We start from the raw sequence: 26550 nt of genomic DNA, 5'->3' as shown, positions 1-26550 counted from the left end.
ATTTGTAGCTCTGCAGTCTCCACGTCCCGCCCACCTCCGCCCGCCCGCCCGACCTTAAAGCGGACTTGGAGAGAGCCTTCCCCAGGCAGACGGCGGACCCACCGTGAGTCCTTTACTGTTTGAAGGTGAGCAGGCCGGCGAGCATCTCGCGCGAGAAAGAGGTAGTAGTCTCGCGAGAAGTCTAGAAGGCGGCAGTGATGGCGGCGGCGGGAAGCGTACCAGGACCGGGAGTGAGCGCAGGACCCGGCCCGGCAGCGGCTGCTAATGCAACACCGGCAGAAGAAGGGGAGACGAAGCAGGCAGCAGCCGTAGCGGCCGCTCCGGCCGGAGAGGGGACGTCTGCTGCTCCAGCCTCCGCGGAGCCCGGCTCCGGAGAGGCCGAAAGCGGGTAAGGCACCCTGCGGCCCGAGGAAGACGGGGGTGGGGGGCGGGAGGCCGGTCCCTCTCTGAATACCGCGGCTCCCTTGAGCACTCCCACCAGCCCTGCTCCGAACCTAGGCCTGGCGGCCAAAGGCTCGCCCTGCCTTTACCGGGGCCTTCGTCCCGCCCGCCGCTAGACCCGTCCTCTCTGAATCGTATCTCAGGCTACGCCCCTTTGCACACCTTTCCCGGTTTCTTGGCCTCCCTCCCGCCGCTAGCTGCCCCGGCAGGAGGTTGGTAGCTCCCCACCCCCCGACCCTTTTTTTTAGCAGGAACCCTTCAGAATTCCCATAGAGGGAAACCACTTTGTACTGCCAGGCTGGAAGGAGTATTGGTCCCTCTGAAAACAGAGATGGAGAGGTGCATCTCTGCGAACCTCCCCAGGGACCAGTTCTGTCCGCTGTAGACTTGTCTGCAAGGGCCGGTAAGGTTTCCTTGTGCCCCACGGGCTTGAGTTCATCTTGGCCGCCTTCTTCATAACGCTGAGCATCCTGTCTGAGCATCGGCTTGGCTGAAAAAGAGTAGGGATGTGAAGTTCAGCTGTACTTGGATCATCGTCTTTGGGAATAGGCGTTTTCAGGTTTTCTTCTGAAATTTCTTCCATGAATGCTCTCCTTATTTTACAGTGATGCAAACTCGGTTGATGTAAGTGGTGGCTTGGAGACAGAATCCTCTAATGGAAAAGATACACTTGTAAGTATTTGAGTGTTTCTACTGCACAGTCAGTAGGATTGGTTTTTTAAAGGGTTTGTGTGTCCACCCCCACCCCAGCCACCCCTCCATTCAGGTCTTTTGTTTTTTTTACATCTATGATGCTGTGAATTTGTAGGGAATGGGCTCCAACAGTTCAGACTCCTTTCCTTTGATTCTCTCGCAGTGTGCTTCTCTGGGTGAAGCAGGCTGGTGCTTCAGTTGAGCCCAAGTACATTTCAAGTACTTTTCTCTTTGACGTCCTTCTTTTTCTGATCCTTTTCCTTCATACGTTTCAGGAAGGTGTCTCAGCTGTTAGTGTTCTTAATATGCTCGATACACACATAAATTTTCTTGGCAAGAATCTTGCCCTTAACTTGATTGTTTACAATGATGCCAACATGGTGGGTAACATTGTAGACTCTTCCAGTTTTGTTCTGCAGGGTATTCATTTTTGAACAGTGCCCATTTCTTTGAGGAGAAGGCAATGGCACCCCACTCCAGTACTCTTGCCTGGAAAATCCCATGGACGGAGGAGCCTGGTAGGGTGCAGTCCATGGGGTCGCTAAGAGTCGGACACGACTGAGCGACTTCACTTTCACTTTTCACTTTCATGCATTGGAGAAGGAAATGGCAACCCACTCCAGAGATCTTGCCTGGAGAATCCCAGGGTGGGCTGTCGTCTATGGGGTCGCACAGAGTCGGACACGACTGAAGGAACTTAGCAGCAGCAGCAGCAGCAGCATTTCTTTGATATCTACAAGATTACCTTTCTTGTAGATTTGCATGTATGTAGCCAAAGGAGCAGCTCTTATGTTTTCTAAAAGGCCTAGAGAACATGTGGGGGTACCTCTCTTCTCTGCCTTTGTACTGGTCATTTTGGCAAAGTACTGGAAAATAGCAATTTCAGGCAAAAGGGTTTTTTGTGTGTTTTTTTTTTAAGTTTTTAAGTGAATCAAAAATACAATCAGATCAACTGACACAATTCTCTGATGGTTCTGTGGACACAGGAAGGTGCTGGGGATACTTCAGAGGTGATGGATACTCAGGCAGGCTCCGTGGATGAAGAAAATGGTCGTCAGTTGGGAGAGGTAGAGCTGCAGTGTGGAATATGTACCAAATGGTTCACAGCAGACACCTTTGGCATAGATACCTCGTGAGTATTTTTCAAAGTCTTTTGTGAGGATTGCTATGTTAAATAGTAGATCTCAACATGTCCAACAGATGATCCCACTCCAAGGACTGAACCCAGGTCTCCCTCATTGCAGGTAAAGATACCATCTGAGCCGCCAGGGAAGCCCAGTTAGGTGTGTGGGCAAATGTAAATGCATAGGATTTCCCGTGACTCCTGATTCTGGTTCAGTGTGTAGTAAGATTTGAATCAGAAATTGTTTTAATAGTCTGAGCATGTTTTTAGTCTACTAAGGGCGTTGCCGTTAATAGGTAGAATGGTAGGGATTATCCTTGTGTTTGTGCTTAGGAGACAAAACTGTGCAATTACAAAGCATTACATAAACAAATTTGAGACAGTACCATTTAAACCTCATACTGGATATTGTGGATTTGGCGAAAAGGATTGGTGTACATGGTGGATAAAGCCTGATGTCAAAAATTTGAGATGGCAGGTGCCTCTTCATGCCTGACATCCTTTTTCCTTTTGGTTTCTAACTCACTCCCTTTAGGTGTCCTGAATTCTCTGCTCAGCAAAATCAATTTCCAGTCTTTGCCTCTCTTCTAGTGAATTAAAGTCATATTAAGAATTTGAGAATGAAAGGCTCCTTATTCAGGAGATTCAGTCAACAGCTAGCAAGAGAGCATTACTGACTCACCGTCTACCGAAACGACTATACCGCTGGCTCCCTGGGGTGTTCTTTCCATGTTCAAGTAAACTTAGACAAGCCTGTCTCAGAAGAGGGCTGCATTGTTAGCTCTGAAACCAGCGTCCCTTGCGTTGGTTTGTGAAGAAATACCTTCCTTTATAATCTGTTGAATGCCTTCTAGTTAAAAAGTTAAAAGTAGTGTTAATATACTAATTAACATGTGACTGTTGACATTGAAGGATTGAATGTTTTAAACAGAGAGAAAAATATTGAGTGGTCAGAAGAATTGATCTTGGTAGAAAGACCTAAGAGAAAATATACAAGCTGGTCAGTTAGGAAAGACCTCAAATTGTGCCACTTTCACAAGGAGAATTTATTTGGATAAACAGGGCCTAGGAAAGGAAATTTACCAGAGAGATAACTTGGAGCGATGCAGAGACGAATCAAACCATAGTTCAGAGGTTTGGTGGTGACCAGTGTGTACCTGAATTTGAGAAGTTACACCTAAAACCCAGTGGGTTGGATAGATTATCTTTTATGGCAGATGGAGGAAGTGAGTGAGCCAGCAGGCTATGAAAAAAACTGCTCTAACCACCTGATCGTGTTTGTTAATAATTGTACACCTGCCTCTCTCTTCTGTAAATGAGCTTACCACAACAGGCTGTTTGCAGAAGGGGCTGTAGAGAGAGGTAAAGGTGAGGGAACTTGATCTTAACATTCATAAGGATGTTTCTTACTTCCTTGAATGGTGGTGGTAGACACACACCTGGAAACATCTCTTTAAGGATACGTTAAATTAGTTTCAGCAGAACTGAACTGAAGATAGTTGCACAGTCACGTCCGACTCTTTGTGATCCCTTGGACTATAGCCCGCCAGGCTCCTCGGTCCATGGAATTCTCCGGGCAAGAGTACTGGAGTGGGTTGCCATTTCCTTCTCTAGGGGATCTTCCTGACCCAGGGATCGTACCCAGGTCTCCTGCATTGCAGGCAGATTCTTTACCAACTGAGTTTCAGCAGAGTCCACGATAAACCTGTCTTTATTTTGATTTCTTCTTTTCCAACTTAAACCAGGACCAAGCTTTTCCTATGCTTTTCCACTCACCAGCACAACTACCATGCTGCGCTAATGCACGGGTCCTGTTAGCCCCCAGTTCCTTCCACCGGCTTCTCTGCCTTCAAACAGTCAGGCCTGCTTTTGCCCCCGAGCTCATGTCTTAGGAAGTGAGCTGACACCTACCAGGAGTCTCAGTGGTTAGGACTCCTTTCACTTCCTGCCCTCTCACATAAAATCAGCCCCTAAGCTTAACCAGTTTCTTTTCTTCTTGTACACTTGCTTGTCCAATTTTGTTATTTCACTCTATGTGAGGCCTTTTTATTTAACCTTCTGTAACTGCTGAAGAAGCTTCTCACATATTCCCTTTTCTAATCTCTTCCTTCCTTCAGACCTGTTCTATCACCAAACTTACCGCTTTCACCACATGGCTTCCCCTTCAAGGTGTTCCTGTTACCCACAGAGAAAATTCACTTCCCCAGGCATGTGAGGCCTCTTGCTGCTTCCTACCTTTCAAGCCTTTCAGCATATCTCTGACAACTCCCCTCCCCTGGCCAAACTGTCGTGCGCCAGATTGCCCCTTTGCCTCCAAATTTGCAGTTTCTCATCTCTACATAAAATAGTTCACATATAGAAAAGAAAAGCAACTTGTCTTTCAAATCCAGCTCATAATTTGTGTCCTCAAAAAATCTTCCCTAACTCTTAAATCTAAAGTTACTACTTCAGTCCTTTAAATTCTTAAAAACAGGACTTTCCTGGTGGCCCAGTGGCTAAGACTCCACACTCCCAGTGCAGGGGGCCCAGGTTCCATCCCTGGTCAGGGAACTAGATCCTGCATGCCTCAACAAAGATCCCGTGTGCCACAACCAAGACCCAGAGCAGCCAAATAAATAAATATTTAAGATAATAATAATGTGTTTCAGAGAAGAAGAGTGAATGTTAAAAAATAAGTAAATAAAAAATAAATTCTTAAAGGCGGTCATCTGTAGGATTCATTTGGTAATGAGGCAGGTAATGTTTTTTGACTTCTGTGTTGTTCTTGAATAATTATTTACATTTTGAAGTTAATCTTTTTATACCTCTGTCTGCCCTTTCCAACAATTTTATTGACACTTTACAAAGAGACTTAAATATAGATATTTCAGTCCAAAGATATTCAAAGAGACTGCTTTGTCTTCTTCCACAAGTGGCCTAGTATACTCTTTTTAGGTGTTTAAAAACTGTAATAAACTAGCCTGGATAGGGGCTCCAGTCAGAACCTGCCAGATATTGAATCATCAACTGTGGTGGATAATGTCCTGCTAAATTTTTGTGACAGAAAAGTTCAGCTATTTGTAAAACTACCAAGGGCCCTGTTTTGGTGCCCTTTTCAAGTTTTAAGAGTGTACTACTATATTAGCATCATTATCTAACTTTCACTCAGGGAAAGGATCCCTGTTGATGCACTTCTTTGAAGCGTGTGTTCAGAGGTTCACTAATGTGCTGAATTTGGTGCTCTCCAGATCCTGTCTGCCTTTCATGACCAACTACAGTTTCCACTGCAACGTGTGCCATCATAGCGGGAACACCTACTTCCTCCGGAAGCAAGCAAGTAAGGACAAGCCCTGGAGGGCTGCACGGTGACCTCCTCTGGCTAGCTGGCAGAGAAGGGGGATCTGGGCTCAGCCAAATCAGGGAACCTCTGCCACGAGGCTGGTAGAATTTACCTTGGGGCTTAGCTCTGGATGCCTGCTCTTGTCCATTTTAGATCAGATGATGCTGTAGTTGTTAATCTGTGGACCATGTGGTTGAATATTCCTCTGGTAGCAGGAATATATTACTACAGTAACTCTTTCTTCCTTTTTGCTTTTATAGACTTGAAAGAAATGTGCCTTAGTGCTTTGGCCAACCTAACGTGGCAGTCCCGAACACAAGATGAGCATCCAAAAACCATGTTCTCCAAAGATAAGGTAGAGATAGAATTACTGTCATTGCAATCATGCCAGAGAAGCAGGAGGAACTTCTGAATACAGTGGACCCTTGAACAGCACAGGTGTGAACTTCACTGGTTCACTTACATGCGGATTTTTTCAGTAAATACATACCACAGTTCTACACAATTCAAGGCTGGTTGAATCCTTGGGTGTAGAACCATGAATACAGAGAGCCGACTGTAAAACTACAGGAGGATTTTTGACTGTGGACGGTCCAGTCCCCCTAACCCCATGATTTTTCAAAGGTCAACTGTACAGCCTGACAGGTTCTTTTCCCCCAGTTTCTATGAATATATGACTGTAGATTCAGTGATTCCGTTTTTCTCATTTCGTGTGATTTACTAACTTCCTGGTGTGTGTTCATTATGTCATAGGCTTAGCTCTTGGAAGGATGAATCTTTAAATAGTTTTGATTGGCTTTACAGAAGCAAACAATTGTCTGTTCCACGATTAATAATCAGATTTTGAGGTGAACCTTCTCAGCTTAGTTTGAGCTGTTTTCATGGATGCCTGTCACAGATTTTGTTAGGGAAAAGGTTGACTTAAAAAAAATTTATCCTTTATTAAACCACATGACTAAAGTCAGTATTTAAAATTAGATGGTCAGCCCATCCGTGAGTCTTTCAAGACTGAAGCACCCTCTCACCTTCTCTCTCCACATGCTGATATTTTCTATTCTAGTCAATGCTAGCTTTGACCTACAAGATTGATTGTATACCCCACTAATTGACTGCAACCTACAGTTTGAAAGACACTGGCTGGGGACTCCTCTCTTCCCTGGTGGTCTAGTGGTTAGGACTCAGCTTCCACTGCCCGGGGCATGGGTTCAGTCCCTGATCAAGGAACTAAAATCCCACAAGCCGCATGACTTGACCAAAAGAAAAAGAACAGCACTGGTTGGTATAGGGTGTTTAGTTTAGTTTAGTTCAGTTCAGTTCAGTTCAGTCGCTCAGTCGTGTCTGACTCCTTGTGACCCCCTGAACTGCAGCTCGCCAGGCCTCCCTGTCCATCACCAACTCCCGGAGCCTACCCAGACCCATGTCCATTGAGTCAGTGATGCCATCCAACCATCTCGTCCTCTGTCGTCCCCTTCTCCTCCTGCCCTCAATCTTTCCCAGCATCAGGGTCTTTTCCAGTGAGTCAGCTCTTTGCATCAGGTGGCCAAAGTATTGGAGTTTCAGCTTCAACATCGGTCCTTCCAGTGAACACCCAGAATTGATCTCCTTTCAGATGGACTGGTTGGATCTCCTTGCAGTCCAAGGGACTCTCAAGAGTCTTCTCCAACACCACAGTTCAAAAGCATCAATTCTTCGGTACCCAGCTTTCTTTATAGTCCAACTCTCACATCCATACATGACCACTGGAAAAACCATAGCCTTGACTAGATGGACATTTGTTGGCAAAGTGATGTCTCTGCTTTTTAATATGCTATCTAGGTTGGTCATAATTTTTCTTCCAAAGAGTAAGCGTCTTTTAATTTCATGGCTGCAATAACCATCTGCAATGATTTTGGAGCCCAAAAAATAAAGTCAGCCACTGTTCCCACTGTTTCCACATCTATTTGCCATGAAGCGATGGGACCAGATGCCATGATCTTAGTTTTCTGAATGTTGAGCTTTAAGCCAACTTTTCATTCTCCTCTTTCACTTTCATCAAGAGGCTCTTTAGTTCTTCTTTACTTTCTGCCATAAGGGTGGTGTCATCTGCATATCTGAGGTTATTGATATTTCTCCCAGCTATCTTGATTCCAGCTTGTGCTTCCTCCAGCCCAGCGTTTCTCATGATGTACTCTGCATATAAGTTAAATAAGCAGGATGACAATACACAGCCTTGACGTACTCCCTTTCCTATTTGGAACTAGTCTGTTGTTCCACTGTTTAGGGAGACCAGTATATTCAGGATCAGACTGAGTAAGGCCTTTTCTGCTAAACAAACGAGTTAGGGCTTAATCTTGAAAGCTGAGGGAGTCGGCAGAGGGCCCGCCTTGCGCCTGCCCAGCTTTTTTCCCCTACATTAAAAAGAATGGGTTTAAACAGAGGTGTGCTGTGATTAAATTTGTCTCTTGGTTTTTTCCTTCCAGATTGTTATTTTGAATTTTTCAAATATGCAGAAAAATTCAGATACTACAATAAATGCCTGTTTATTCCTTATCTAGATTTGCCTGCTGTTAATATTTTGCTGTGTTTGCTGTATCTACCCATATGTATATTTTACCCATAAGCTTATATGAGACTTAAGGCTTACATGTAAGTATAATATCTAAAAAATTGTAGATATTATACTTTATCCAGTGTTCTCTCATAACGACAATACAATGGCCACACTCAAAAGAATTAATGTCAATGCAGTTTTCTTATATATATAGTTTGTGTATTTTGTGTATACAGTGTATATTTCCTCAACATTATTGCCTAATAATGTCCCTCATAGCTTTTTCTTCCAACCGGGACCTGATCAAGGATCACACATTGGATTTAGTTGTAATGTCCCTTTTATCTCTAGAGCAATTCCTTTTTTCTTTTTGGTTTGCTATGACATTTGAAATTTTGAAGAGCCTAGACAGTTGTTTGCCATGATGTTCCTCAATTTGGATTTATCAAGTTGTTTCCTTATGACTAGGTTCAGCTTAAACATTTTGGCAAGAATATTATGTAGGTAGTATGTGTTTTTCTCTGTATTCCATTAGGAGGCATAAGATATGGCTTTGTTTTATTATTAGTGATCCCAAATGTGACCACTTGATTTCTCCACTGTAAAGAGACCCTTTTTCTTTGTAATCACTAAGTAATTCATGGGTAATACGTGGAGTTCGTGTGAATATCTTTTTCTCGCAACCCTTTCAAGCAGTGTTAATTGTAACCACTGATTATCCTAATCTCAATCAGTTAATAGAGTGGTCCTTGTAGAGCAGAATATGTTTATTGGTTACAGTTCTTTTGTAAAGAAGAGGCCTCCCACCCATCATTGTTGTTGCTGTTGTTTGTCTTTAGTTTTAAGACTCACTGATTTTTATAGTCCATCATGGGATTTCTGGATTTCTGATGCTCAGATCTGACCAGTGTAGCCCCATCCTGGCTGACTTCAGACACTTTTTGATATGTCCCTATCAGTTTGAACTCTTCCTTACCTTCTCGAACAAGAAGACCTTCCAGTCTTCCCTTATACTTCCCCTAATTCAGCCTGGCTCCTTTGAGTAAAGATTCCATGTTCACGGAACTGACTCTGGTGAAAAGACGTTAGTGGTAGGCTGGGGCAGGTGGCCTAGGGTGGGGGGACGTTGGTGACAAAGGATGAAGTTCAGACACTGTGTTAGTCGTGTAAGCAGAGGCTGGCGAGGACCACATTTGGAGCAGGAAGGAGGCCTGATTGGTGAACATTTTCTGGAATTTTAAAGTTCATTTGGTGACTGCTGAGATGTGCAGGTTGTATGAGAAGGATGAGGGTGACTCCGTGTGTCAAACCTGTGATTCTGGGTGATCCTGAGTGCAAAGAGCAAGAATAGAAATCTGCAGAGCAGATTTGTGAAGTGAGGTTCGAGGTCAGTCCTAGTCACAAGAAGTCTGAGGTGCGTGCAGGATGTCCAGGTAGAGATGTCCCCAGCGTGGAGGAGCAGGAGCTCGGGTGAGAGGATACCAGGAGACGAGGGCACATCTTTTCCCTTTAACCGGATCATAAGCCCTGTGTGGCTAAGAGTTGTATATGCTTGTGTGAAATTCCCCACAACTTACATTTTGTTCACGTGCAGTTATACATTCATTCAGTTATTAAACGATGAAAAACATGCGTTTGTCTTTTGATTCTGATGAGATCTTTGAAAACGCAGCAGGTTTTTTTGTGTGTGTGTGAGCATAATTTTGAAAGCAGCTATAAAAGCTTTAATATATTTTGTTTTAAAAATCAGGATATCATACCGTTTATTGATAAATACTGGGAATGCATGACAACCAGACAAAGACCTGGGAAAATGACATGGCCAAATAACATTGTGAAAACTATGGTAAGTGAGCTAAAACTGACTAGACTCAACGTTTAGAAAACCAGTGTTCCCTGTAAGAATTTATACAAGAAATTATATATATGTATATAAATAAATGGGTTTTGTTGGGGTTTTTTTTGATGGTGGTCTCACTGAAATAATGTGATGACTAAGAAAATGAGAACAACAGTATTAAATCTTAGTGATTGTAAATTTTAATGGTTTTCACACAAAATCAGTAAGTCGCACATAGTCTTAAGTGAAGATATGGTAGTTTTATGTACGCTGCTGAATCCTTTGTCCATTGCACTTTGGCAAGTATAGTTTTATGCCTAAATTGGAGACAATTGTTTTCTTTGATTAAAAACAACAAACTCTATTCTGAACATTATTGTCGTTAGAGCACCTGGGGAGACATCAGCGCAAGCTGTTACCACTGTGTATCTCTGTGAGGTCCGGGGATGAGTGAGGGTTATGGAGGATGGTGGCTCTCATTTTTTCAAGTTTCTCTACTGTTTGTATTTTTTGATGGTCATGCATTAGTTTTCTAATCAAAGAAAAACAGTACTGGTGTGTGTTGGGTTTTTTTTTTGTTTTGTTTTGTTTTTTTTGTCAGGGGGCAGGGTGTTGGTGTTGAGATTTGGAGATTACACCTAGGAATTGGGAGTTAGGGGTTAATCATCCATTCAGTTTAAGTATAAAATTTCCAGTAACACTAAAATACTGTTTCCTTTTAGAGTAAAGAAAGAGACGTGTTCTTAGTAAAGGAACACCCTGATCCAGGGAGTAAGGACCCAGAAGAAGATTACCCCAAGTTTGGCCTTCTGGATCAGGTACATTAATAGGCTTCACAGGCCCCCATTTGATTTTTAAGCCATTGGGACAGAATCAGGTTGTGTTTACATTTGTGTATTTGCCACTTACAAATGCCTATGACCCGGTGGGCTCCAAATAAATGGTTCTTATTCCATGTGAAGGAAAGAGCACTCACCTTAAATTGGGAGACCGGTGTGTTAGTTGCAGCTGTTCCCTAAAATGTTATGACTTGATACATACCATTTTTGTCTTTTTAAACTTCCGTTTCCTCACTTGTAACACAAATACGCCATTCCAAGTTATTTCTGATTTTCTTTGCACCTCAGATTTCATCGAGATTCAGATTTCTGTCTTTTCTTGTAAAATGTGAAGCTCTGGCCACATTGGGCCTGGATTCCCACAGGGAGGTCTGCCCTTGGTCCTCGACCACCCCTCCCCATTCCTTCTCCCCACCACCCCCAGCCTGGCTCAGCCTGATTCTGAAAGCACTTCCATCCTCACCCTTGGCTGCCTCACACATGTGACTTGCTGATCCCTAAAGCATCTAAGTTTGGGACCTCTGCAGGCTTCAGAGTCTAGGTTGCCATTCTCTTAGAATTTCTCCTGGGTTTTTATGTGTGTGTTTTTTTTTTTTTGAGCATTGCCAGGCTGGTTTGATTAGGTAGCCACCCTCTATAATTGAATATTTTCCCTCTAGGATCTTAGTAACATCGGTCCTGCTTATGACAACCAAAAACAGAGTAGTGCCGTGTCTACCAGTGGGAATCTAAATGGTAAGTGTTTAAATAGCTCATGGATGAAATGTTTGTAAGCTATTGAATCCACATGTGCCTAGAGTTGGGCAGTCTTTGGACTGACTCTTGACTAGGTATTTACTAAGATGCTTTAAAGTCCAAATCTCAATTTTTAGGGGCTAGCCATGGATTTGAGCGATGGTAGTAGAGGAGAAATTTTTGTTACTTTACACCACAGTTTGGTCTTAAGTGAAACATTTAACATAAAGCAAAGTACAATTTTAAGGTGAGATTTACTAAGTTGATATTCGACTCCCCATCTGTATCTTCATAACTAACACTTTAGGTTCACATGCTTTGCACTCAAATTTTCCTTAATTCTACTGTTATTTAACTTCCTACCCGTCTTCTAATTTTTCTTGCCCTAAATCTTCAGCTTATGCACATGACACCATTTCTGTGTTGACCACCCACTGTAGCATGTTTTTCTGTCTGACCCATCTAAGAGCAGGACAGCCCTTTGCTACTAATGGCAACAGATTGAAAGCCGATATAATGGGGGGGTAGCCAGCTCTTCATCTGACATATGGTGTCCTTACCTTCTCTTCTGGAGTGATAGGGTCTTAAATATGTAACTATTTCCACTGTTAATAATATAACTAAGTGTGCTGTTCATCTCTTTATGTTATTTTTCCCCTTTTTGTTCAAAGTTGACGAATGAATACACGGTGCCACTTCTGTTCTTACAGGTGGAGCCTCTTTTGGAGGTGAATTCCTCCTCTGTCTTCTTTCAGCCTCTCAGACTTAAGTATTTTGTGGTTTGGAAAATGCTTTTTGCTGAGTTGTGATAGAAGCTGAAACTGAGTTAAGGTTGTAAAGCCTTGTGGAGTTGGTGGCAGTAGCACTGGATATGGAGCAGTAGTTCCGGTTTAATGTTAGTAATTGGAAGCTTGTACGTTGTCATATTCTGCCTGACACGGCCAGCAGTCCCCTTAGTGTTGCTTGTTTTTTTTCAACGTGGATCTAAAACTTGTCTCAAAATAATTGAAATGCAATGCCAATAAAACCTTAATAGTTTTTTGATTATGGTAACAAACTATAGAGATGCTGATGTTTTAACAGTTCAACATTAAGGCTTTTATGAGGACAGGATGACACCTGATATATTCATAAAAGGAAGTTCAGCATAAATCTGGTCCTGTCTGTGCAGAATATGACCTGCCTTCAACGTCTTGATTCTCTCTTTATTGCAGCAGAACTGCTGATAATTTCCAAGCTTGCCCCAAATTAAGATACAGTACTCCATGCAGTTGTTACATAAAGGTGTTTTCCTACAGTTCAGGGATGTTTCCTGGAAGTTGGAAAAACAAACTAATTGAGAGGAATGACAACTGGACAAAAATTTCAGAGTACCTATTTAAATGCACAAGGTAGTCTTCCTTGTGGCTTTTAGTATGTAGCTCGTTTTTTTTTTTTTTTATATATAAATTCTTTATTTTCCACAAGCCAGATTCGTCTAACCTAAATTTGATGTGTTGGCACAATTTTAATAATTGTAAAGATTGCTGACTAAATTTAAAGCCGCCTTTCCTGCTTGTGTCATGTACAACCACACCAGATACCTAGCAGCACTGAAGAGAAACACCTTTTTAGTATTTCTGTTTTTTGTTTCCACGTTTGGTGTACTTCTGTTTTGCTGGAAGTTCAAGTTCAGCGCTTTAGCAGATCCTGTGCCTCTCATGTTTATGGACTATGCCGTGTGTAGTTCATGCAAGCGAGCACCCCTTCAGTGAGGATGTTCTCCTTATGGATGTTTGTATTGATTTGAGTGGGAAAAAACTGTCCACGCAGTTACTTCTAGCTGTGGGTGTCTGCAGTCTGAATGAGTGAAAATGCATTTGTGTCACATCCTTGGAAAATGTTCCAGGAGTTGCAATTCATTTAAGAAGCGAAGGGCACAGCTGTAACCCAGGTTCATTAGTGCTGGGTTCACTGGAGTCGCTGCCAGAACCCAGTATTCTGTGCTGGAAGCCACCCAGCAGACTCAGGCGAACCAGGGTGAAGTCCAGTATGCTTCCGGGAAGGAAATCCTGTGGTGTCACACAAATGCACGCTGGGAGTGTTCGTCCCAGGGGAGAGCCCCACGGGGTGCCTGTCACAGCTCACTGAAAGTGATCTGCCTTCTCTTCAAAGGAGGAATTGCAGCAGGAAGCAGCGGGAAAGGCAGAGGAGCCAAGCGCAAACAGCAGGACGGCAGCACCGCGGGGACCACCAAGAAGGCCCGGAGGTGAACACGCCCCCCCCCCCCCCGTCAGAGGGCTGCAGAGCCCCTCAGTGAGGCAAGAGATCAGCGTCTGCGGGCACAAGCCTGCCCCTTGTTCTCAAATCTTAAACAGATTGAGGGGTCAAGTAGCCCCAGACTAGGTGCCCTGTTTGGAGAACTTGTTTCTAAATGAAACAGCCCCAGGGAAGCACCCTGTGGTGATTGACCTGGGAGTGAAGTTCTGCTAAGGCATCTTGAGAAAGGACAGATGGACCAAAGGCAGTGAAACAAGCCAATATTGAATGTCAGCTCTTATACAGTAAACTTTCTGCCTGTCCCCCTGATAGCTCTTCCCTTCACTTTGTTCAGTACTGGGGTGATGAAATCCAGGGCATTTCTTATTGAGACTGGAAACAGGTAGTGGGTGTTCATATCACTGAGTTTCTGTTCATTAGTCATAGTAATAAACATGCTGCAGGAAACCGCCCTTGTTCCTCTGCGCCCTGTCTCCCCTGGCTTAGTTGCGTATTAAGATAAAGTAGTTCTCATTTCCCCATCTTGCCTGCAGAGGGCAGAATGATCTATTTGAATAATGAAAAACATTTGAAGTTGCCGGTGTTCCTGTTGAAACTGAATACAGCAGAGGCCTGTCTGAAAGAATTGAAGGCACGTGAGCTAGAGGAGGGGGTTGTAGTTTCTTGATTTTATTTTTTCCTTTCTGCAGTGACCCTTTGTTTTCTGCTCAGCGTCTTCCCCCTCATGGCTACCCCTTGGAACACCCGTTTAACAAAGATGGCTATCGCTATATTCTAGCTGAGCCCGATCCCCACGCCCCTGACCCTGAGAAGCTCGAACTCGACTGCTGGGCAGGAAAACCGATTCCGGGAGATCTCTACAGAGCCTGCTTATATGAACGGGTTTTGTTAGCCCTCCATGATCGAGGTGGGTAAGCTGTTAATGTTCGTGCTGGGCCCTGGGTTGCTCAGAACTACTATCGTCAGCTCTGTCCTGTCTAGAATTAGATGGACTTGCCAATCTAATCCTCACCCCGTCTCTAACTAGGCTCAGCCAGAATGCAGGAAGTAATTTCCTTCTTTGTCTGTTCTTATAAGCTCTAGCCATTTATATACAGATACTTTTTTTTTTAATTTTCTATTTTGAACTAATTTTAACTTACAGTAAAGTTGCAAAATAATAGAATTTCCATATTGAAAGTGAAAGTGTTAGTCGCTCAGTCGTGTCCAACACTTTGTGACCCCATGGACCATATAGCCTGCCAGGCTTCTCTGTCAATGAAATTTTCCAGTCAGGAATACTGGAGTAGGTTGCCATTTCCTTCTCCAGGGGTCTTCCTGACCCAGGGATCGAACCTGCTTCTCCCGCATTGCAGGCAGATTCTTTACCGTATGAACCACCAGGCTGCAAAACACAAAATACTAGAACTTTCATATATCTGTCATCAAACTTCTCCTAATGGTGAGATCTTACACAGCCACAGTACAGTTATCAAAACCAGGAGATGGGACTTCTTGGAGGTCCAGTGGTTACGAATCTGAGTTTCCACTGCAGGGGGCGAAGCTTCAATCCTTGGCTGCTCAGCGTAGCCAGAAAAACAACAAACCCAGGAGATTAACATTAGTAAATACCATGAATGAAGCTAAAGACTTTATAAATTTCACCAGTGTTCCACTAATGCCTCTTTTCTAGGATTTCACATTGCGTTCAATTATTTCTTCATAGTCCCTTGCAATGTTAATCAACTACTTTTTGAGTATTCCTCAGTGAGGGTCTGTCTGACTTTTTTTCATGATTAGACTGTGGTTGTACACTCCTGTAAGAACAGTGCGCACATGGATCCTTCCTACTACATCATCTCTATAGGCTCGTAATGTCCGTGTGTCTTGTTATTGGTTGTGTGGACACAGTCATTTGGTTAAGGTGGTTTCTGCTGGCTCTCTCTACTCTGTTTTCCTTTGTAGTTAATACATATCTTAGGGAAAGATCCTTCGAGGTTATACAAATATCCTGTTTCTCTAAAGTTTTGCCCGCTAATTTTAGCATCCATTTGTGGATCTTGTTAATGTGGTGTTTGCCTAATCGTTTGCTATTTCTTCTTTTCTCTATTTAATTATTTAATTGATTATTTGTATCAGTGTGGGCTTAACACATATTTATGTATTTTGTAGGCTGTATTTTATTTTGTCATTCAAATTACTCCAGCTTTGGTCATTAGGAGCTCCTTTCGGTTGGTTCCTGTGGGGGTTTTGTGTTTTTTTGGAAGTATAATTGACTTAGAATATTAGTTTCAGGTTTATAACATAGTGGTTCGGTCTTCTTAGAGATGATACTCAAAGTTATTACAAAGCAATGGCTATGTGGTCTGATGCCGTACGGTGTATTCTCATAGCCTGTTGGGTTACACATGGTGGTTTGTGCCCCTTGGTCCTCTGCCTGTATCTTGCCCGTCCCCGCTTCCTGCATGCGCCTCTGGTAAGCACTAGTGTGTTCTCTCTATCTGTGAATCTCTTTCTTGTTTCACACATTCATTAGGTGTTTTAAATTCCACGTAAAAATGATAACAGAATACTTGTCTTTCTCTGACTTATTTCGCTGAGCATAATACCCTCCGGGTCCATTTAACATTGTTGCCAGTGGAATCTCTTGTGTCCTGTTGATAAGCCCTCATCATTTATTTTCCCTTACTTACTGGCGTCACAAGTTGTTTGTTTCTGGTTCATCTCACGTTTTCTATGCTGCAGGCCAAGTATCAGCTGCCTTTCCAGGGAGCCCAGATTCCTTTGATTGGGGAAACAGCCTCAGAAGTGAAGATGTGAGCGTTCAGTATGCTCGCTGTTGCTGGGTGGTATTCTGAGCTCCCTCGGTGGGTCCAGGTGGAAAATACATGTCTGCGTCGTAATGGACACACACATACATGCCTGTACCAAGTTTACTCTGCCACCTTGGATTTTAATCAAACACTGTAGGGTCTGCAGCCATAAAATTAAAAGACGCTTGCTCCTTGGAAGGAAAGCTGTGACAAACCTAAACAGTGTATTAAAAATCAGAGGCATCCCTTTGCCGACAAAGGTCCGTATAGTCAGAACTATGGTTTTTCTAGTAGTCATGTATGGATCTGAGCATTAGACTATAAAGAAAGCTGAGCACTGAAGAATTGATGGTTTTGAACTGTGGTACTGGCGGAGACTTTGCGAGTTCCTTGGACTGCAAGGAGATCAAAACCAGTCAATCCTAAAGGAAATCAGTCCTGAGTATTCATTGGAAGCACTTACGCTGAAGCTGAAGCTCCAATACTTTAGCCACGTGATGTGAAGAGCTAACTCATTGGAAAAGATCCTGATGCTGGGAAAGATTGAGGAGAAAGGGATGACAGAAGACCAGATGCTTGGATGGCATCATTGACTCAGTGGACATGAGTGTGAGCAAACTCCTGGAGATAGTGAAGGACAGGGAAGCCTGGTGTGCTGCAGTCTCTGGGGTCACAGAGAGTCAGACATGACTAAGAGATTGAACAACCACCATAGAGTCGTCCCAGCCTCCCACCTTTCTGTTTGTAACTTCTTTCTGGAGCAGTGAGAAACCTAACTCTAATTATCTACAGCACATTTTCTTACTTACTCATGTCGAATGTGCACACAGGGTGGTTTGAGAGTTGCAGACCACTGTAGGAAGCGTTCACTAACGAGATTACAGCATGTGTGTGCGGCTCTTTCAGTCTTGGCCTTGCACTATCCCATGTGGATACTGTTAGCTTAGTTCTTTTCCTCCCCACCTCCTTCAGCGTGGTCACGACTTTCATTTGTGATACGGGTAGGCTTACTTGTTAGTGTTGGTATGCCATTGGGGTTCTCCTGCACGTTGGGGGCGTGTGTGTGTGTGAAAGGTACATGTGACATTACCGGGGTTCTGAGAGTTACTGCTGTTCACTGAGGTTTGCTCAGTGTCACTGCCTCCTCAGCCCTGCTGCCCGCTCTCATTTCTTCCTTTTCCCCCGCTGCTCTCCCACCCACCTCTGTACTTAGCCAGGCTCTTTAGTGTCTAGTTCATCCTGGCTGTGTTTTTTCTGCACAGATGAGCACACACATGTATTTCCTTTGCTCCTTTTTTTTTTGGTACATGAAAGGCAGCATACTGTAGGGAGTCTTGCATTTTGCTTCATGCAGTTACTCCAGACTATTTCAAAGAGCTCATCCACTTTTTTTTTTTTTTCATTTTTTTTTAGCTTTATGATATGCCACTATGTGGATGTACATGGTGTATTCAGCCGCTCTGAATATGGGCATTCAGGTTGTTGCTGGGATTTTGGATTGACAGAGAAGCAGTGGATAGCTTTGGTGTGTGTGTGTGTGTACTGTTGGTGGTGTATGTTCCAAGGTAGAATTGTAGAAGTGGAATTGCTGAACCAAAATAAGTATATATGTAGTTTTGTTCAATATTGCCAAGTTTCCCTTCAAAAGGTCGTGCTGGTTTGCATTTCCACCAGCAATGTAGAGAATGTTTGTTTCCATATAACTTCACAAACAGAAGATTTCCTAGGTATTAATTTTGTCCCATCTGAGAGGTGAGAAGTGGAGTCTCAGGATTTTGTGTTTCTTTGAATGTTATTTTCTTGTTTGAGTTGTTACCTTGTGAATTAGGTTTGTGTTTTTTTATTTCTCCTGTTCCTGTTGGGAGTTTGATATTTTGTCCCTTCATATGTTAGGGATGTTAGTTAGCCCTTTGTCTGTGGTATATTTTCTCCCGGTTTGTCAGTTGTCTTTTGACTTTGTATATGACTTTTTTGAAATGTGAAACTATTTTTTTAACGTATAATAATTCTTTTAATGGCATAATTTATTCAGTTATTAGAATAGCATTCATTATCCTGTAGAATGTGAAAGTGAATTTAAAGAAACTACTGTTAGACTGGTGTACTTCATGAAAATTTTTTGCTGTTTTTCTGGAGTATTAATGCATATTCCAGATAGCATATTATTTTACCCATAAATATCTCAGTATTTCTCTCCAACAAGGATTTTTAAAACCATAACCACTATGCCATTATGTTACCTAATGAAGGTGAATAATAATTTCTTAATCATTCCATACTCAGTTCACATTTCCATGGTTGTTTAAAATATGCCTCTTTCACTTGTTTCTTTTAATTAAATCTGAACACATCCATATAGTTATTTCATTAGGAAGCCCTTTATTCTTTCTTTCTGTTTTTTTAAATTTTCTAATTTTTTTCAAAATTTATTTATTTGTTGGCCATGCTGGGTCCTTGTTGTGCGAAGGCTCCTCATTGCAGTGGCCTCTCGTCCTGAAGCCTGGGCTGCAGAGCACGCGGGCTTCGGCAGTTGTGGTGCGCAGGCTTAGCTGCTCCGAGCATGTGGGATCCACCTGGACCAGGGATCGAATCCCTGTCCCCGGCATTTGCAGGCAGATTCTTAACCCCTGGGTTAAGACCACCAGCGAAGTCCCCTTCATTATTTCTTGAGTTGATGCTAAAAGCTGTAACTCTTGTACTGATGCTTGTCAATCGAAAGTGAAGGAGACACAGTGAAGTCACTGGGACGTAAGCCTTGGTGTAAAGAACAGTTACAGGATTGACTTCTGCTAGTGACAAGCATACTTGGAGAGTAGGGAAGGGCCAGATAAGCGACGGCCGGGTGTAAGCAGTGATCCTTGTCTTGTTTCGCTGTTAGCTGTGATTCTGGAGGGGAGAGACCATGGGCCCTTAGCGGTGACTTGTTAGAACTCAGTGCAAGGGTAGTAGTGGCTCCTGCGTGGCTGAGCCTTTTAAAACTTAACCGTCTATATAGTGTCTTTTAAAATTTATTTTGAAGTTATCTCCGATTTGTTTATTATTTTTTAAAGAAAGTGAAAGTGTTAGTTGCTCAGTCGTGTCCAACTCTTTGCGACCCCATGGACTGTAGCCCACCAGGCTCCTCTGTCCATGGAATTCTCCAGGCAAGAATGCTGGAGTGGGTTGCCGCTCCCTTCTCCAGGGGATCTTCCCAACCCCGGGGTCAAACCTGGATCTTTTGCATTGCAGGCAGATTCTTTACGATCTGCGCCACCAAGAGAGCCAAATTATTACTATTAAAAAAAAAAAATATTTATGTATTTATTTGGCTGCGTCAGGTCTTAGTTGTTGCGTGCTGGGTCTTCGCTGCAGTGCCCATGGGCTTAGTTGCTTCGTGGCGAGTGGGATCTTAGTTCCCTGACCAGGGATGGCACCTGCATCCCCTGCATTGCAAGGCAGATTCCCAACCCCTGGACCAGCAGGCATGTCCCCTCAGATTTATTTCTTAAGAAAGTTGTAAGAACTGTAGGAAACTTGTTGGTTTTTTTCCCCTGAACCGCTAGAGAGTAAGTTGCCATGATGTCCTTTCAACCACTGAGAAGTTTATTTTGTGTTTCTTACAGACAGGACATTCTCTCTGTGTCATCTAGTGCTGCACAGTGAATCACCATAACACTTAGCAGTCTAAAACGACCAGTGTTCATCAGCCCACGGTTTCTGAGGGTCAGGAATCTGGGAGCACCTTAGCTGTGTGGCCTGGCTCAGGAAAACTCAGGAAGTTGTCATCAAGCGCCTAGCTGGGGCCGATAGGTCTCTTTCCAAGATGGCTCAGTCACGCAGCTTTGACGAGATGCCCTCAGATCCTCACTTGTGGTCCATAGACTACTAATTTGTCCTCATCCTTGGAAGCTATGGAGAATTCCATGGACTGTATAATCCGTGGGGTCACAAAGAGTTGGACACAACTGAGCGACTTTCACTTTCACTGGAAGCTCACTTCTCCCAGAGCAGGTGATCAGGGAGCCATAATGCATTTGACCCATCTTAAAGTCGGACAGTCAACTCTAACTTCGTTTTATTTGGAAATTGTCACTAAATTCATTCCACACTCAAGTGGAGAGAAATTAGACTCCATCCCAAGAATATCAAAGAACTAGTGGTTATTTTTTAAACTTACATTCCTATGGAACCAGTACACAACCGCCATAGGCAGAAAGTCAGCGTCTGATTACTTCCATCCCATCCTCAGATTCTGTGCAGGTTTCTCCAGATGATCTAGTGTGTCCATTATAGCAGAAGCATCCAGCTGAAAATAATTTGCTGCATTTAGTTGTGATTCTGAGTTCTGCTTCAGCCTGGAACAGTTTCTTCACCTTTCCTAGACTTTGACCTTGACACTTCTGAAAATGAAGAGACCAGTTATTTTACAGAGTATCCCTCAGTTTAGTTTCATCTGGTTCCTCGTGATCCAGGTTCTGCATTCTCGACAGGAGAATCACAAAAATGGTCGCATGTACTGCGTCCTGTCAGTATGGTCCTCATAATGTGGTCATAGATGGTGTTCACACTTGGGGGAGCTGAGTGCAGGACATGGGATGATTCTACTATTTTTGAAAGCTTGAAATTGTTTCAAATAAAATGTCTTCTAAATCCTGATGATTTAGTCACATATCAGGATCCAAACACAGTTGTATTTTAAGGAACAGACAGTATAATTAATTTAACCTGCCATCTTAAATAATCATATATAATAACAAGTGGCTGCTTGACAGCTTTTTTCCTTTTTCTTTCTTTCTCTGCCTTCATCTGTATCTTGAAGTTTTTAATTCCTAAACTAATATTTCAAATTCCTGGCTTGATATTTCTGGTTTTTAATTTTGCTTAACTGGAGGGTAAGAGACTTTGTGTTTTTGTGGCTATTGTCTCCAAAGTATTTCAAATAAGTTGCAGGCTTTTCTTTTCATCTCTATCATTGTAGCTCCCCAGTTAAAGATCTCCGATGACCGGCTGACTGTGGTTGGCGAGAAGGGCTATTCTATGGTTCGGGCTTCCCATGGGGTTCGGAAAGGTGCCTGGTACTTTGAAATCACAGTGGATGAGATGCCGCCAGACACTGCCGCCAGACTGGGCTGGTCCCAGCCGTTAGGTAAGCCGGGGCCGTGATACGGACGTGGCAACAGGTGGAGAGGTGTCCACCATCTGGTTGATCGTCATGACTTTGGGGCTTATTGGATTTTGTGGGCATAATGTTCAATTCCCAAAGGTTTAGGTAGGTTGAAGTTCCTAGGAATATTTTTATAATTCATTGCTTGTGAGAAATAGTTTGTTAGCAGTTTGACAAAATTCGTAAAAAATTAAAAAGGAGTAGAATCTTTTCTTTCAGCAGGCCAGAGTAGACTTGCAGTCCTGACTTGCTGTGTATGTTCTTATTGGAACAGGTAACCTTCAGGCTCCCTTAGGTTATGATAAATTTAGTTATTCTTGGCGGAGCAAAAAGGGAACCAAATTCCACCAGTCCATTGGCAAACACTACTCTTCTGGCTACGGACAGGGAGACGTCCTGGGATTTTATATCAACCTTCCCGAAGATACAGAGACAGCCAAGTCACTGCCTGATACCTACAAAGATAAGGTGAGTCTGTCCTCCTGAGAGATCCCTGGGTTTGAAGACCAGTGGCAGCCGATACCTGCAGCTGCATGTTCTCTTGATGCTTATCTTTCCCAGTATTTCATTTTGGAAATTTTAAGACATAACACAGTTCAAAGAATTTAAAAGTAGGTGTCCAAATACCCAATACCTAGATTCTGCCATTATCATATATTATCCAAGGACTTCCCTGGTGGTCCCGTGGGTGAGAATCCACTTTGAAGTACAGGGAACAGGGTTTGATCCCTGGTTGGGGAACTGGGATCCCACATGCCACAGGGCAACCAAGCTCGTGCTCCACAACGAAGATCCTATGTGCCACAACTAAGAACTGATGCAGCCAAATCAATATGTAAAAACCATGTTATCCATTCATTCCTCTACCGACCTGGGCACCCGTTAATCCATGTTTTTTTAACCCCCACCAAGTAACCTCTGCCAAGTACTTCAGAGGGCTTCCCTTGTGGTTCAGCTGGTAAAGAATCCACCTGCAATGTGGGAGACCTAGGTTCGATTCGTGGGTTGGGAAGATCCCCTGGAGAAGGGAAAGGCTACCCACTCCAGTATTCTTGCCTGGAGAATCCCTTGGACAGAGGAGTCTTAGTAAGGGCCTTTTATGAAGATGTTTAATAAGGGTGTACCATCTGGTAATTCTTAAGGTGCACGTGGTTCAAAGTATAACAAAGCTGACTCTGCAGAGATACTAATTTTGTTCAAAACACAAAGACTCATGCTATTTATGTGAATCTAGCCTTTTTTTTTTCATGATGACGTAGCTGCTGCTTCACTGTTCCTTTTCTCTCTCTCGGTTTTTAAGGCTTTAATAAAGTTCAAGAGTTATTTGTATTTTGAAGAAAAAGACTTTGTGGATAAAGCAGAGAAGAGCCTAAAGCAGACTCCTCACAGTGAGGTGAGTCATGGTCATTAAATGTCAGAAGTAGAATTTGTTCTCTGGGCCCAAGCCCCTTGTTATGAAAGTGAGGGGACTGAGGCCCACGGCGCAGTGGAGGGATTTCTGCTGATACAACAACAGCAGGGCCAACACACTCTCCTGCCTGCTGTGCTTGGTTCTTCCTGGGGTGCCTGCTGCCGCGAGAAGGCTGACCTGGGTTCTCGGAGAAAAGGATATAAAACAGCAGCTGAATAAGGAACGTCTGCAGGCAGTCGAGGAAGCAAGTCAGAGATAGCGGTCCTTTATCAAAACAGGAAGTGCAGAGGGGCGAACCTTGGAGTAGGACATGCTGGCCTTGCTATGTGACCCGGGGCAACAGGAGCTCTGATGCCTTATTCATTGTCTTCTAGAACTTTCCCCACCTCCCTTCTCCAGGGTTGCTGGGAATATGTTTGTCCAAGGTTACAGCACAATCAAAGAAGGGCTGGTGCATCTGGACCAACCACGAGGGCCAAAAATAGAAGGGTGGAAGAAAAGTCCTGAGCTAGGGACATTCCTCCATAAAAATGCTGTGAAGCCACCTGTGATTGACAGTAATAGAAGCAAATGTGGGAGAATACACTTAGGATTCCGCTTGTTTTAGGGAAAAGTAGTGAAGGCAAGCAGTTAATTGAGCCAGAAAATACAGCCAGGTGCAACATAGCAGTTCCTGGGAAGAAGAGATAGAGAACGGTACTTCAGAAAAAGCAGCTTTTCCTGAAGCTCATCTCAGGTGGTTAAGAGAGAAAATTCAGGATAGTTTCAAGAAAGAAAGGATAAAGGAGAATTCTAGGACCTTGACAGAAGACCTGCGAGATTTTCAAAGTAGAAGTGCAGAAGGGAGGACCTGAGGCAAGGGAAGGGGACAAATAAATAAGCTTAAAAGGGTGTCGCTCCAAGGGGCCAGTGGAAGACCAGCTACTTTTTATAAATATAATGAATAACAAAGTGGAACTATTTGGTGTAAGTAGCATAGGAATTCAGAAACAGATAAGTGTAAGCACTTGATACAACAATGCATGTAGATATGCAGTGAGAAAACCTAAGATATTGCATAATAAGTGTCAGCTATTGCTGTTAAATGAGCTATGCTATTCTTTGAATTCCTTAGACGTGCTGCCCACAAACTGCTAGTAAAGTGTCCTCCAGCAGAGTTCATTTTAGTGTGTTCTTTTTTGAAATTCTGAAGTAAAACCATGGTTTTTGTTTCAGATAATTTTTTATAAAAATGGTGTCAATCAAGGTGTGGCTTACAAAGACATTTTTGAAGGGGTTTACTTTCCAGCCATCTCCCTGTATAAGAGCTGCACGGTACGTACCCTCTGTTCATCCTGCGAACACGGCTCGAGAGAGATCGGTGAGCCGTTGTGGTCAAAGAGCCATGAGCTGGGTTCTAGAAGGACGTGTGAAAGGCCTAGGAGTGAGCAGGCAGCGTAGCCCTCCTGTTGGTTCCAGAAACAGTTGGGCGCTTTAGGAAGTGTTTGCTTGGATAGATAAAGATCGCTTGGTTACTGTGCTCCACACCTTTCCTCTGGATGTTGCTTCGTGGTCTGTGTTGTTCAGTGTAAAGGATATAAGGTGTGTACATGCATAAATTAATTTGCTGTTATGTGTCATGATAACCTACCATCATTAGTGACTATTGCTTATATTCATTTTTTTTTTAATATGATCAGCATGAAGGAGACTGTCATTAGAGCCAGTTTAAAAAAATTTTGTAAAGGCAGTGCCTGGAAGTTTCCATGTCCTTACTTGTCAGTAACCACTGCTGAAGTCATACAAGGAAATCTTTAGGTTATAAACAGAAGTCAGCAAAGTCTGTTTACCTAATTCATGATGCCTTGACCACTTTGAGCAATTATTAATGTATACCCTCTGTTCCAGTTGTACCCTGAATGGCACAGCTACATTTAAAAGCCTCCCTTGTCATGCTAAGGTTTTCACTACTTTCTTCCCTTTCTTCACGTCTGCCTGGATTGAATTTGTCCCAGGTCTCCATAAACTTTGGACCATGCTTCAAGTACCCTCCAAAGGATCTCACGTACCGCCCTGTGAGTACCACTGAACCCGCCTGCGAGCATCCTCGTCTCTGTTACTTCCTGCCACCGCTGCTTTCATCTCACCTCACTCTCTGTCCCTTGTTCCCCCGCAGATGAGTGACATGGGCTGGGGCGCCGTGGTGGAGCACACTCTGGCCGATGTCTTGTATCACGTGGAGACGGAAGTGGATGGAAGGCGGAGCCCCCCGTGGGAGCCCTGACCAAGTCCCTTTCTCTTTGCAGATATAGACTTTCTGGGAAATTGTATGGAGGGGGGGGGTTTGTTTTTGTTTTTTAACTGTTGCAAGTTTTCCCGAAGACCCCACAGAACAGGGCCTCTGCTGTAGTAAGTTGAAGGCTGAGTGGGACTGGGAGAGATCCCTGCCCTTCGTTACTCGCCCTTCCGGGACGGCTTTCCCTGTGCAACACCACACCGCAACAGCTGCCGCCCCGGGATCCCATAAGCGCCCCGTGCAAAGGGCTGTGCCACATACCCCACCAGCTGAGATGTGCTGCTTCCTGTGTTTTCGGAGGATGGGGTCGTCTCGTCCAGTAGCTAACTTATTTAGAGACATTTCCTTCTGTGGGCATTGCCTGCCTCCCACCTGGTTCCCAGGAAGCAGTGGGCCCATTTCTGAGAAGAGCTGGAATCCACGACTACATTCCAAAGCAGTCTAAAAATGCTTTCCTTTTGGTGTGGGTGTGCTTTTAATTTTGAGATGAACTTTTGAACACTGGGATCTCTGAAACTACTAGGTCCATAGGACTGTCATTGTGAAAGGCACTTGCTTGCAGCTTTAACAGTCAGAAGCTCTTCCCAAATAAAACTTGTCTTCGAGTGTGTGTGGCACTTTACTTCCCTTTCAGGTTGGGGTCCATGTGCTGACTGTTGGAAAAATGGGCGCCCTAAGGAGCCAGTATTGGTGAAGAGAGGCAGGTTTCTGTCTCCACCCCGCCAGCTCAGCCACCTAGTCTGCCCTGTGAAACCAGACTCTCGAAGGCAGATGGAACTTCACAGGGCTCATGGTCTCCCTCCATCTCTTCCCTTTGAACTTGGCTGTTGATCTGTGTGGATTGTCTTCTTGCCTTGCTTCCCTTCCTTTGTATTAGCAGATGATTAAAGGGCAGGTTTCAAGGGCTCCACTGGTGGCCTGGTGGCTAAGACTCCAAGCTCCCAAGGGAGGGAGCCCAGGTTTGATCCTTGGTTAGGGAACTAGAGCTCACCTACCCCAACTATTAGATTCTGTCTGTCGTAACTTAAGATCCTATGTGCTACAGTGAAGACCTGGCACAGCCAAGTAAATATTTAAGAGAAGGAGGGGCAGTTTTCAGAAGACTAAAAATTGAAATGTAAGAATGAACCTTTCCCCTGGGGCCGTGTGT

General features: G+C 43.6%; 1 protein-coding gene and 1 pseudogene across 2 annotated transcripts; one reads left to right on the top strand and one right to left on the bottom strand.

The window, feature by feature from the left end:
* The first annotated feature begins 134 nt into the window (after positions 1-134).
* Positions 135-26008, top strand: ASH2L (ASH2 like, histone lysine methyltransferase complex subunit). 2 transcript variants are annotated; one of them, XM_055567072.1, is made up of 17 exons: positions 135-388; positions 1047-1113; positions 2121-2266; positions 5485-5573; positions 5837-5931; positions 9857-9952; positions 10669-10764; positions 11445-11520; positions 12231-12248; positions 13675-13768; positions 14469-14686; positions 21529-21696; positions 21989-22182; positions 23015-23107; positions 24341-24439; positions 25120-25179; positions 25281-26008. In XM_055567072.1, the coding sequence occupies exons 1-17, from the start codon at positions 198-200 to the stop codon at positions 25386-25388; spliced, it is 1908 nt and encodes a 635-aa protein (XP_055423047.1). In that variant the 5' UTR covers positions 135-197; the 3' UTR covers positions 25389-26008. The 2 variants fall into 2 exon arrangements, with proteins under 2 accessions (XP_055423047.1, XP_055423048.1); XM_055567073.1 differs by lacking the exon at positions 12231-12248 and having other exon boundaries at positions 137-388.
* LOC129642903 (60S ribosomal protein L21-like) lies at positions 1228-1988 on the bottom strand (annotated as a pseudogene).
* Positions 26009-26550: the final 542 nt, after the last annotated feature.

Source organism: Bubalus kerabau, chromosome 2 (assembly GCF_029407905.1).
Source record: "Bubalus kerabau isolate K-KA32 ecotype Philippines breed swamp buffalo chromosome 2, PCC_UOA_SB_1v2, whole genome shotgun sequence".
In the NCBI taxonomy this organism is placed as follows: Eukaryota; Metazoa; Chordata; class Mammalia; order Artiodactyla; family Bovidae; genus Bubalus; species Bubalus kerabau.
The sequence above is the reverse complement of the archived record's forward strand: the minus strand, read 5'-3'. Positions and strand labels throughout refer to the sequence as shown.